The 12,814-nt window shown below is 33.1% G+C and overlaps 1 protein-coding gene across 1 annotated transcript; it reads right to left on the bottom strand.

The window, feature by feature from the left end:
- Positions 1-2,527: 2,527 nt before the first annotated feature.
- LOC128242978 (uncharacterized) lies at positions 2,528-7,012 on the bottom strand. The gene is made up of 4 exons (XM_052960440.1): positions 6,825-7,012; positions 5,889-5,919; positions 5,226-5,351; positions 2,528-3,510 (listed from the first exon to the last, which is right to left on the bottom strand). The coding sequence occupies exons 1-4, from the start codon at positions 6,915-6,917 to the stop codon at positions 3,413-3,415; spliced, it is 348 nt and encodes a 115-aa protein (XP_052816400.1). The 5' UTR covers positions 6,918-7,012; the 3' UTR covers positions 2,528-3,412.
- Positions 7,013-12,814: the final 5,802 nt, after the last annotated feature.

Here is a 12,814-nt window from a genome sequence, read left to right as displayed (position 1 = left end):
ATTTAAAGTTACAAAAGGGCAATTTTTCACTAAGATGAAAATTGTTACTCAGATGCTTATTGAATACAGCCCCAGTTAAAGACCGGACAAATTTGTTTAAAGGATCATAAGTCAAGGGCCATACGTCTCGAATAAAAAGAATAACATGTGCTGTTGATTAAAATATGACAAGATAGTATGCCGGCAAACCATGCTCAAGCTAGGGAGCTGACATGAAACAAGACGACGGCACCACCATACAACATGGTTTTTAAATGTATTACTCCTATTGTGCATTATTAAATGAACGCATATCCGTTCATCTGCATAATATATACATTACGATTAACGCCAAAAAACAAGAAATACCTCTGCTTCGATTATAATCGACAATCGTGATTAAAAATAATTTTATTGTAGTTTTGAGGAAACGCCCCCTTAAAGTAAAGCATCTTATATTACTTTTGGAGTATTCATAAAATCATCATAGACTTATTGATACAATTTTATCCTGACTTGAACCAACAAGAAATGAGGTGTTTTTTTATTGTATATCAAGATAACACGATTATTTTAATTATCGTGAGCTTTTTCGAGTGAAAAAATGTTCGAAATTTGACCTTCAAATTGTACTTCGACCTTTAATGTGTACGTTGAACTTAATCTTGACCCTGAGTTGTTGAATATTACAACCAGATATGCATGCTTCTCTTCGCTATTGATACTGTTTTGATCTCTAAACTGCTAATAATGACTTCAATGCGGTAAGATTTTTAAATTTTATGAACTGTTGGCATGGTTAAAAGAAAGGTACACGAAAGAAAACTGTCAGTATAGTTCATTTCAATGCTACTCTTGATAATAATCATCACTTGTTTTGCGATTCATATTATCTTCGATGGGAATTTTTCAAATAATCGAGAGTCTATCTTTAAGAAACTCAAAGCACAAAGTGTTTATATATATATTTTTGTTTGAACTTTACATCAGTTTGTAAAAGGCAGCTCTCAGCGCTTCTTTGCTTAATCGACAGCAGCTCTTAAATAATGCTCAGTCAAATGACATATGACATGAAAAATATTTATTCCAAGATATATTGATAATTATATTATGAAACATATGGAACAAAAACAAGAATATGTGTTAAGGTAGTTTGTTTGTGATACTGTGAGTCTTATACTTCTGTCTGAGTAAGCCAGTTATAGTTATATAATAAAATGTTCACGTATGGCACAAAAGCATGAATAGTTCGGTAAAACGCTTATTGTGTACAGGCTTAGAACTTAAAAGCTGCGGTTAATACTCGAGTTTATTGTTGTGCATAACTGACGAATACTTGAAATCTTATTCACAAATTCAGCAGTGCAATAATATGTAATATAAACTCGGCATGGTTATGAAGTTATGAATACTGACAACACTTTTCATGCAACATTTATTTTCTGTCGGATATAGTTACAATGTTGCATTCAATTATACATATAAATATTACATGAGTTCCATTAATTTCATTTACGCGTTTATTCCCATGCGATCGGTAACGAACACCTTTGAATCGTTTCACCTAGTGCGCTCTCATCAAACAACAGGAGTTTCCTTTTGTACAGCATCTATATTCATGAAAACGATACCTTGCTAAGCCTTGTGAATTTTATCGAACGCATGTCTTCAGTAAAATTAAAAGCACGATACATAATTCAAGTACAGAATTTAAATATAAAGTATTCAATCCGGTTCAAATAGAAAAATCAAAACCGTGCGCAGCTACGTTATCCTGTTACTATGTATATATACATAGCAATATAGTCGTCAAAACAAAGTGGATAAATACGTCTTTGAAATTCCACCGAAACAGTGTGTGCGACATTGTAATTCAGACGAAAATGTGTATCCAGTGCGCTAGAAAATATTAATTAAGAAGAGAAGGAGATTTGAAATTTTGTTACAATTACGTGCATTTTAGACACATACTTTTGCATTATAGAAATGCCTACGTGCCTTTGCTAAATTTGAAATTCTTCAAAAATGATTTGTTGTACCAATTGCATCGAAAATATTTTTTCACAAATAAACACCATTCCTGAACAATCGAAAAGTATATAATCAAAAATACATGATGTTTTTTTTTTATCTAAATCTGTGACATTTCAATATAAGCTACATCTGTTGGCATTCCTGAACAATATTTCTTTCGAAGAGTTCTCGGAAATTATGCAATGTGAAAGGTGACCAATACAGCGACCGAGGACTAAACAATTCATTCATTTTGCGCCACATCATTTTAGCCGACTCCCGCGTATAACTAAAATATCGATTGGAGACTTAACTGGTTTGACGACCAATCGGTAAAAAAACAACAACTGGAGTTTGCATTTTGGTCATGTGACTTATTTGTTCATCCCCGTTTAAAAATATTTTTAACCATCAAAGAAAAACATAAACAATTACATTTTATGAAATCATTTACAATTCCAAACGGATGCGAACTTCGGGGGTTCAATTCAGATCACGACAGTGTGACTAAAATGATTCTCAAAATACATAAAGATAAAAAACAAGCTTTTTATTAAAAAAATATTGATTGTGTCACTAATGAATATAATAGATATGCTGTTAGAAGATAACGTTGTTCAGCCCATGGATTGGCTTTAGAGATGATACAAAGAGATGATAGAAAATGTGTTTATTGTAATCTGAATATGGCTGAAGATCAGTATAATTTTTGTTTGTTTGTCCTTTTAAAAATGATTTAAGCACAAATGGTTTACCCATACATTATTTACACACACTTCACAAAAATGTTCGATATTGCAAATGAATAAAAATATTAATCAACATATAAAATGTAAATATTAATTCTATATTTCCTTATTTTTATAAATATTCGATTAACGATCTAAAACTCATTATAAAACTAAAACTTAAATCATAACAAGCAGAAACGCATTTGATGCTAAATATAAATATCACACATAATAAAAATGTTACAAAATTGCATTATTTTGAATATTTGGGGTGTCACTGAGTAGCCATGCATCTGTCCTGAGATTACTGGTAAGTATTTTAGGGAAATTCCTTGAGCATTGTGTATTTTGAGTACCGCGATGTAGTCTTAAGAGTAAGATAAACTTGGTGTCCAGTGGTAGTCATGTTGTGTTCGATGGTGCTTCTTGTTGTATTTCAGGGCTAATTTGTAAGAGTCCTGGTCCGGGATAGCTCTTGATTCTCCTGGTGGTCCATGGTAGGTTGTGTGGGTTCTGTGCTAAATCTGTGATAGTTCTTGGCTGTCCTGTTATAATTCAAGGGTGTTCCGTGGTAATTTGTGGGTGTTCTGTGGTAGAGTTGGGAGTTGCTCTGGTGAAGTTTTATTATATCTTTGGATTAGGTTTTGGCAGCCCTTCTGTAATCTTATGAAAGTCTTGAAACGTTCAAACTACATGGAAGCATAGGCACGTCTTCGTCGTCTGAAGATGAGGAATCCCACTACACCAGTGGTGATAGCAATAATACCCAAAATCAGCACAATCCAATCTACAAAACATGTTCACAGTTAGCTCTAAATTTGGCAAATATCAAAATCATAAAACATATCATATAAAGCAATACTAAAACAATAACTAATACATGCGTGAAAACTACAACAACATAGCATGGTAGCAAACTGAGATCATATACCTTATGTCATGTATAGGCTGTAAGCCGAAGGTCTACAGACTTTTGTACCACTAATCAAATCAGGTATGTCAGATCTACTTTTTGACATGACATGTTAAAAGTATTGATGCGCCTGGGTTACAAAAATTGGACGTGTAATGTGATACGTTATCAAATAGTGCAGATTAAACTGAAAAGTTTATTTAATTAAGTTCATACGATAACAACCTTTTTGTGAAGCAAGCTTATGAATCTTAAATAAATAAAGAACGATAAAGAATTACGCAGAAAATGCAAATGTGTTGACTAAAAGATCCTGTCTTACTTAACCTATGGCTAATAGCCAGAACGTCATCAACCACTATCGGCTTTCATTTAATTTACTTAACATTAGCAACACACATTCGATTACATATTGGTTTATGAGTTTTTAATATGAAACTAGCTATTTGAATTAAACATTCATCAGTTTACCTAACCTAAGCTTAGGTGATGACCTGCATTTATCGGTTACAGTTTGGGGCCACACCAAATATGTTTTGGCTTCGATTTGTATTTCATATGATCAGAACTTGCAAAAAGCAAAATCACACATGTCACGCCAACAGATTTGCAAAGCCTTCAGCCTCTCATTTACTATTTTTTTCGTTTTTAATTTCAATTATAAGACAATTTTGCCTGTCAAACTTTAATTTCATTTTGCCGCCGTGCTGAGACGGACAGAGAGACACAACTCTTTTTGTAGTATCACAGCAGGTAAGCACGAGTTATCTGAGCAAAAATATAGTTTAAAGCGACACGCTTATTCAACATCAATACACGCACATGTATGACAAACATCAATAAATAATGCATTAATGAAAAATTTTGCTACTGAAAACAAGATTGTAACCGTGTATTTAATAGCAGAAAGCGCAAAAAAACTAAATGATTGGTGAATGTTTAAAGATTTACTGTGATCTACTATGGTCTCATAATGTAGGAATACCGTGTTTTATGCTCATTTCTTTCAAATACAACTCGGTATCATTCATATTTCTTTCGACATTCATTCATCCGTAATGGAATATTAAAACAATAGCATTAATTGTGGAAAATCTTATTCGGAAATAATAGTGCATATATAACTGTTTGTTACGATATGATTTACGAGCATGCTAAAGATGTTACAGAATCTCGCGAGTTATTCAATATTTATTTGAAACAAGAATACGAGAATAATGTTATTCATAATATTACAACTACTCTACACGAGTTTAAATCAAACCGGGTAGGCGTTTTTCTATTGGGGGTCGACATTATTTATAACAGTTTATTTTACTTCGCGTAGAGGAGTCGTAATAGTATGATCTGGGAGTCGAAAAGAGAGTCAAAATACAAAAAGGAAACTAGTTCGACTTTATTCGCCTCAACTCCTACCAAGTATAGGTTAGAGCTATTTAAGTAATTTATTCGTGAATAAGATACCTAAACATGTGGAGCGCCTAATTGACTGAAAATGTAGTACACGCACTAAACGTAGTTGTAACAGGGTAGCAAGTGGCGCGATTAATTCCAGCCTTAAGCAAAGAACGCCGTTGATGCAAACTTACACCAGGCCAATGATGAATGGCTAGAACGTGTACAGAATATAGAGGAACCGCTTGGCTTCCTCGTGCAGCAACACGGTTTAACTGCAGCTGTCACATTGCCGCTTCTGTCGCAACAGCTACCGTTATCTAAAATTTAAGAGGAACGAAGGTATCGGATACTCAAGACAAAATATGTGGATTTTGGATTGCTGGTGATCGCAAATAATGTTTGTATCATTTTAAAAGTTTTTTTTGAAGTGAAAGAATATACGAAACTGTACGTGACATAATATTACAATCTGAATTTTCATTAAACATGTATATATAAACAGTTAAAATATACGAAGACAAATATTAGGTCAATATTTGATTTTTACAATTTTTATTTCAGTTCGAGTGTGACAACAGCTAACAACTTATTGTATCCATTTTGCGTATCCATGAGGAAGTACTCCTCGTGTGGATTGATGTTATGTCAGAGGCAGACATCAGCCATGCGTTCAGTAAACATGTTTGCGGCGAACGTTTGCTGTTTGGTTTGCAGCGTGTGCACTGCATTGCAACAGGGATACAACGTACAACCTTTAAGTAAACGCTGGCCTTGCTGAACGCTCTGCTGTTTATACGAAATACGCTTCCATACATGCGACGAAAACAAATTATGATGACAAAAGTGTAGCTTACCGCATATTGTCTGTACACATTTCTTCTCAGCCTGAAAGTACAATAGGTTAAGTGTGAATGGCAAGCTTGTTTATTTCCCATTACACTTTATACGACTATAAATATCTCTATCTAGCATGAAAAATAAAATAATATGATGTTGAAAATGTCGTATGTTGAGAGCTCTTTACGCGGACATGATCCCATCCGTTGTATAAACAATATTATCATTCATTGAAATGAAAAGGGACGGGCATGACTACATCAGCTTTATATACGATACGAATCTCCATAGTAAGGTAAACAGACGGAAGTGATATATAAACCTGAAGGTTGGTTTACATAACGTATGTACACAGGCATACCAAGCATGCATCTTGTTTGAAAGAGCCAGTGTCCGTTATCATCAACTTCTTAGGTCATGTCCTTAACATAAGTTGATTTCATAACAATTTCAAAGCAATATTGAAAGAAATCAATTAAGACGGCATGTAAGATTTAAAGGTTATTAAACAATATAACCAGTGACATACTTAAATTAAGAAAATGGATAAAGCTAGGAAGTTAATTAAGATGCTTCATAAGTACAGACTCATGGGTCGAGTACTTCAGTTCATACATATGCACATACAAGTTCTTTAGAAAATGAAACCAAAACATGCTTCGTAAGGAGTAAAAACATCTATATTTTTAATTACAGTGCCTATTGTCTAAATAATATCTGAATATATACGGTTAGGTACAAAACACATGGACACAGTTCTACCAGTTCAAAAGAGTTAAACTCTTTTAGTAGTTCGTCGCATTTTGAATACGGTTCCATTTTAGTTTTACACTTCTGAGAAATTTGATTGTACAATTTAATAAATCAATAAATGAGCGATTGAGCGTAATAACGATCGGATCTATGTTAATTATATGCATATTTAAATATAAAAATGTAAGAATAAGACTTACCAAGACAACAGATTGCACACTTAAGGTTATCAGGACTATCCACATTAAACATTTAAATAACTTTACAAAAATGTCAGCCATTTTACCAAACATTCGCTCGAAGTGAAATATCAGTCAGTGTGCTTCACCTTAAAAGCGCGTACAAATTTAAGACAGCACACATTTGAGGGGATTCACATTTAGTTCAATAAACTTCCTCCATAAAGGTAAAGTTTCACTTCCGTGTAGGGTTTAATGATGTATGACTGGCCTCTAATTGAAAGTAACTTGTTCAAGCTAGGAAGAATATCACTTTTATAACCAAACTAAAATAGTGAAGCTTTTATAATATTCTCTTTTTTGCCTTTTCAGATATTTAGCAAAATAGGCGCAGTTACTTCGACTCTATATGTAATTATGCAGTTTAATTCGCTTTTCTTTCCAATCCTCGGGCTTTCTACAAGTTACTGCTCCGCTTCGCGACGCTATTATGTCTCTAAATGGCCCATTTAACAAGTCTCATTTTTAGCACATAGTTTGACTTAAAAATGGATGTTTGTCTTGACGGGATGTTAGAAAACATTTTGAGATAAATCAATTAATTGAATAAAGATGTTATCGGTAAGTATACATGTAAACGAGGTTGAGGCCATTTTTAATGATCTTGAGGCTTAACAATAAATATGGCCAATAACCATACCATCCAAGATAATCGGTTTAGACCACATAGTATTACCATAAATTCGAAACACTACACATTTGCATAATATTTTATTCACAGTTGCATTATGAAGATCAATATTTCTTATTCAGCCTATGTTTTATACAACAAATAGTTTATATATATATATATATATATATATATATATATATATATATATATATATATATAACGTACGGACAACTGGAATCATATTTATAACATGCAGAAAGTTTATAAAAATACAGTAGTCACATTTTCTTCAGTGAATGCATGTATTCAAAATATACTTATGTTTGAATATATTTATATTTTAATATGTATTGGTCAGGATTTAACCATTTTAAAATATCTATTTCATAAAGTATGCTGAATCATCTTGTGTATATCTTGGCGACTCGAATGTTATCATGAAATATACAATGAACGTGCAGGTTTGTGCACTTCTCCTGGCGCAATTTTGAGAAGCTGTGTGATTATACGTCAATTGGAAGTTAAAGGGACTGTGTCACAGATTGGCACCAAAAAAGTTTTTTTTTCTGTAACGAATCTCAGGACAATAATCTAATAGAATGTGTTACGCTTTGACATCATAATTGTAAAAAAAATCATTGTGTCGGAGACCGGGTTCGGACCCGCGTCGCCAAAATTGAAGTCCAGCGTCTTACTCACTGAGCTACAAAGGCTTATTCTAATCGGGTGACATAATTAAGCTAATACACCTACCTCGGTAATATCACGTGATAACACCGACTAGCCAATCACGCATAAGGAATGAATTCTACCTGGTAGACATACCCAGTAATATTTTTTAATGGAAAAATAAGAAATAATTGCTAAACTTAAATAAATTGTAAACTATGCGGTATTTCAGTTAGTAAGTTTCAGTGCATTGTACACATCGATGCCAAGTTTATGTCAGGTTTCGACAAAATTTTTTTTCGCTATTTTATAATACCTGAGACAGCCCCTTTAATATATTGAGAACTGTATTGTGTTAAGAACTTTTTATGATGAGTTAGGTAAGTGCATGTTTGACTGCGAAGGGTATAGGAAGTGTTGATTTTGATCAAAACAATGCTAACATCTCGGCTATGATTGTAGTAGAGGACAAAATCATTGTGGCTGACCGAAAATCTAACGTTTTGTTGATGTTCGACAATGATTAACATCACATATATACATATCAATTTCGCGAAAAACAGGTTACTTTTGGGCCTCGCCGATCTAGCGGTCGTTGAAAGACAAGAGTTCCTGGATTTCTTATGGATAGTGAGGTTTGGTTTTTTGAAGCTGTTTATTCACTGGCGCCGGATTTTCAAACTCAATTATTTTTATTTTTTTAAATAAAAAAAAAATCTTATAACTCCTTACTAAAAATTAAATTAAAAAAAAAACAAATGTGTGAAAAATATATTTTTTTTAAATATGCACTTTGTACTGTATAATATACTAGCATGGTATTTAACGCATCTCTACCCGGGTCACGTATCAATCTTATTACTCAGTTCAAAAGAACTTCTGCAGATTAACACCATCGGAATTTAAGGATATGAGTTCTATCTTCCGAACACTCCTCCTTAGTCCGCGAAGAAATTTGCCTGTCATACAATTGTTTTGACTTTATTCCCATTTTTCTGTTTTCCTAGTTTTTCTACCACCCTTGATTTCCGGTTCTATTACTGTTTTTCGTCCAGTTTGTAACATGTGATTTGATTGGTCGAATGAAAATGCGGCGTATTTTTCATCTAAAATCGTTAACAAATTGAAATTCTAACATTTTGGACCGTCTTCCTCGTTATCAAGCAACTCATGAATGAAAGTCCACATGAAATATGAAGTTGCAATGATGCAATGCAATGATTATACAGATTAAGGCATAATTATAACAGAAAACAACGCTCACTCTGCACTCAACATAACAACATATTTCTTATATATTGCTAAATTCTTACTATACGAAACGAAGTTAAATCGATAAATATAATGAAGAAACTTTGTTGTTCTTTGTATTTGAGTGACTAACCACTAACAGCTATAGGAGAACGCACCCGGCGCACCCCCCCCCCCCCAAGAAAAATAAATACCCCCCCAGAAAAAAACAACAAAAAAAACACAAACTATATAACGTACACAATACTGGTTTCCAGGGGCGTAGCTGGCCCTCTATTCATGTGGATTCATAATTGTGCTGGGGGGGGGGGGGGTATGAAAATTTTGAAAACAATGGAGCAACCTGGTGTATTCTGGGCGTTCTTAGGTCCTTTAGTACTTGTGAATGGACAGTTTAAGGATCATAAATCAACAAATTTATTTTCTCGGCAGATCTTTTTTACAAAATAGCAAACAAATAAGGTTCGATAATGTGAAAAACACTCATATTGTCTTACAGAAGTCTAATTTTCTGTCAGTTTTGCCATTAAACTGTATAATTACATACTCGATGACAATGTCCATGTGTCTTTTACATGTACTCAAACACGCATAGTGATTCTGTAGCTTTGGCTGAACTGTTTGATTTTTTGTCAGAATCATGTGGATTCAGTCGTGTATTTCGCGGATAGGCAGCTACGCGCCTGGTTTCTACCTTCCAAACAGACTTGGCTGTTAAGTTATCAACTTTCATCACAATCAAGCAAATTATTTTATATGTTTTATTAGACAAATCTTGCAATATAAGTTTAAGCAATATTACAACACAACTTCATTAACAACAAATATGAAATGGTTATAGTGACTTCTAACTTGGTCACAATTTATAGAGAGAGCAAAATAATTAATTTCCTTATTGATAAAAGCTAGTTAAAAAGGTAACAAATCATTTGAAGTTCCAATATAGCTAATTTAAAAGTCAATACATCACTAAAAGTTCCAATAGAGCTCTATACTGGAGTTTATTCATTTAAGAAGTTTAAAAAATGCTTTATTTTGCTGAAAAGCATCAGTAACACTTGATACTTTAAAGGGCACCGCTTTTAAAGCATGTATCTTCAAATGATTTTGCTTTTGCGCTACTGATAGTAATTTAAAGCTGCACTCTTACAGAGTGAATGTCTGGTAAACAGTGATATAACAAAAGGTTCGAATGTAGTTTTTCATGTTTTTGTCAGAAAATTGATGTTTTATGGTAATATTTGAATGTAGTTTTTCATATTTATTTTAGAATATTGATGTTTTATAGTGAAAAGCATTATTAGCGCTTAACTTGTTTTAAGATTTTGGCGTTCTTTCTTACAATTGAGAGTTGTTCTATTGTAAGTTACCTTTATATTGATAATTGAATTGAAGGCTTTAATGCCAACATTAGCGTATTCTGAGAACCCCCCCCCCCCCCAAACATTTCATATCAGTGTCAAACAGTGAGAGTGCAGCTCTAAAGCCAAACTGGTTATACAAATTGAAAGCAATTATCCTGTAAAAACAATAGCATTATATGCTCCCTACTAAAATGTTACAAAATGGTCTGAGAAACTAAACATTTACTATCCCTATATTGAGCTGAGGTGAAATACATATATACCTATATAGCATTATTCCTATATAACATTTCATGCATTTCTAAAGATACTATTTCAGCAACTGTAAGTATCTTTTACTGAGCAAGTTCACACAGCTGGAACAAAATTCCAACTCTTGAAAAGATAAAGACGGCAGATTGTCATTATATAAGTCATTGTTTCCAGGTTGTAGCGATATCATGTTAAAACTGTTAACAGCGCAATGTAACATCTCCACTGAGCCCAGATCTAGGCGGTGGGAAAGGAGATAGTTCCGGTGTGTCTCACTCTGTGGAACTGCAGCCCACAAGTCTACACTTCAATATATGACCGTCACGGATACTGGTGTTGCCATCCATCACTTCCCTGCAAAGATATAAAACAAACTAATTTTAAAGGTTTATTTTAACCTAGCTACAACTGTACATTCATTTTAAATCTATTAATTAATGCACAATGTGCACATGGACTTGTAGCATCTGCATTATAATAAATGTTTTGAAAATATTTATTGATATTCAACTTTTCAGCAAAAGCTGGGGTATGTGCCTGTATAGTTGAGTGGTCTATCCATTTTCCTAATAATTTACTGGTTTCCACAAGAAGACTCGAATCAAATTTGGGATCAATCTCTTTTGTTTCTTATTTCCTATTTTTTTCTACAATTATGATATCAAACATTGAAATATATATGTGATTGTGATAAAGGTAAATGTAAGCATAATAATAATATTAATCATTTTCAGTTGCAGGAAATAAAAATTTTGGTCTCAAAACATGACCAAGTTCCTTTAAGAGCATGTTGGCAATTGCAAAGGAAATTGAGATGACACTCGTTTCTGTGAGCATGCATAAAAAACAAAGCATAAAGTTAAACTACAAAATGAATTAAACAAAGGTGTTCGTCACATTGCCTGGATACAGTAATACATTTCATTTTATTTTATTATTATTAATATTTTTTATATTTGTTTTGGTCAAAATAGTGAATATATGTCATTTAAAAATATATTCCACAATTTTCCATGAAAGAAAATTAGAATAGTATATAAATAAATATAATGTTAATACTTAATATTAAATATACGTGTGAAAATGAACCAAACGCAAGTATACACACAAAATACATGCATGTTTCTACAATTATATAGATTATTATTTAACACGGCGTATTGGTAAACAGCTCTTTTTTATAAATAAAACATTTTGCACTTCTTACCTATGAAACGTTTTGCGATGAGATCGCTGTCAAGGAAACAAGTCAATCCTGTGGTGCATATTAAGCCACTTTCCGTTGTCTCATGAAATTTCATATTCGGATTTGATGATATGTGTAATTCCAGGACCAGTCTGACCCGAAATAAGCACGCTCAAGTCACTCAGAGCGGAATTTAATGTCAAAGACTTCTCTGTGTTTAACACTTTCAGTCCAAATATTACAGTTGTTGACACTTGTACGCGAAACGTCTCGCGGAGTTCATGAACCAATGAAATAAGCCGTTATAAAACCTTACTCTGAAACCGGAAGTCAAGGGTGATAGAAAATCTAGGAAAACAGAAAATTGGGAATAAAGTAAAAATAATCGTATGATAGGCAAATTTCTTCGCGGGCTAAGGTGGAGTGATCGGAAGATAGATATCATATCCTTAAATTCCGATGGCTGTTAATCTGCAGAAGTTCTTTTGAACTGAGTAATAAGATGATTACGTGACCTGGGTAGAGAAACGTTCAATACCATGTTAGTATACTATACAGTACAAAGTGCATATTTAAAAAAATATATTCGGTATAATAATTTTTAGTAAGGATTTAT

The sequence above is a fragment of the Mya arenaria genome, chromosome 2, assembly GCF_026914265.1.
Source record: "Mya arenaria isolate MELC-2E11 chromosome 2, ASM2691426v1".
NCBI classification, from domain to species: Eukaryota; Metazoa; Mollusca; class Bivalvia; order Myida; family Myidae; genus Mya; species Mya arenaria.
Note: the sequence above shows the minus strand (reverse complement) of the source record. Positions and strands in the feature narration are given on the sequence as shown.

Bases quoted from the DNA above. Each gene is read 5' to 3' on its own strand.
- LOC128242978 (XM_052960440.1), bottom strand. From the start codon at position 6,917: ATGTTTGGTAAAATGGCTGACATTTTTGTAAAGTTATTTAAATGTTTA. The intron at 5,920-6,824 runs GTAAGTCTTATT...TTGTACTTTCAG, and splicing joins GTGTGCAATCTGTTGTCTTG to GCTGAGAAGAAATGTGTACA. The intron at 3,511-5,225 runs GTAAGTTTGCAT...CATGTTTTGTAG, and splicing joins CCATTCATCATTGGCCTGGT to ATTGGATTGTGCTGATTTTG.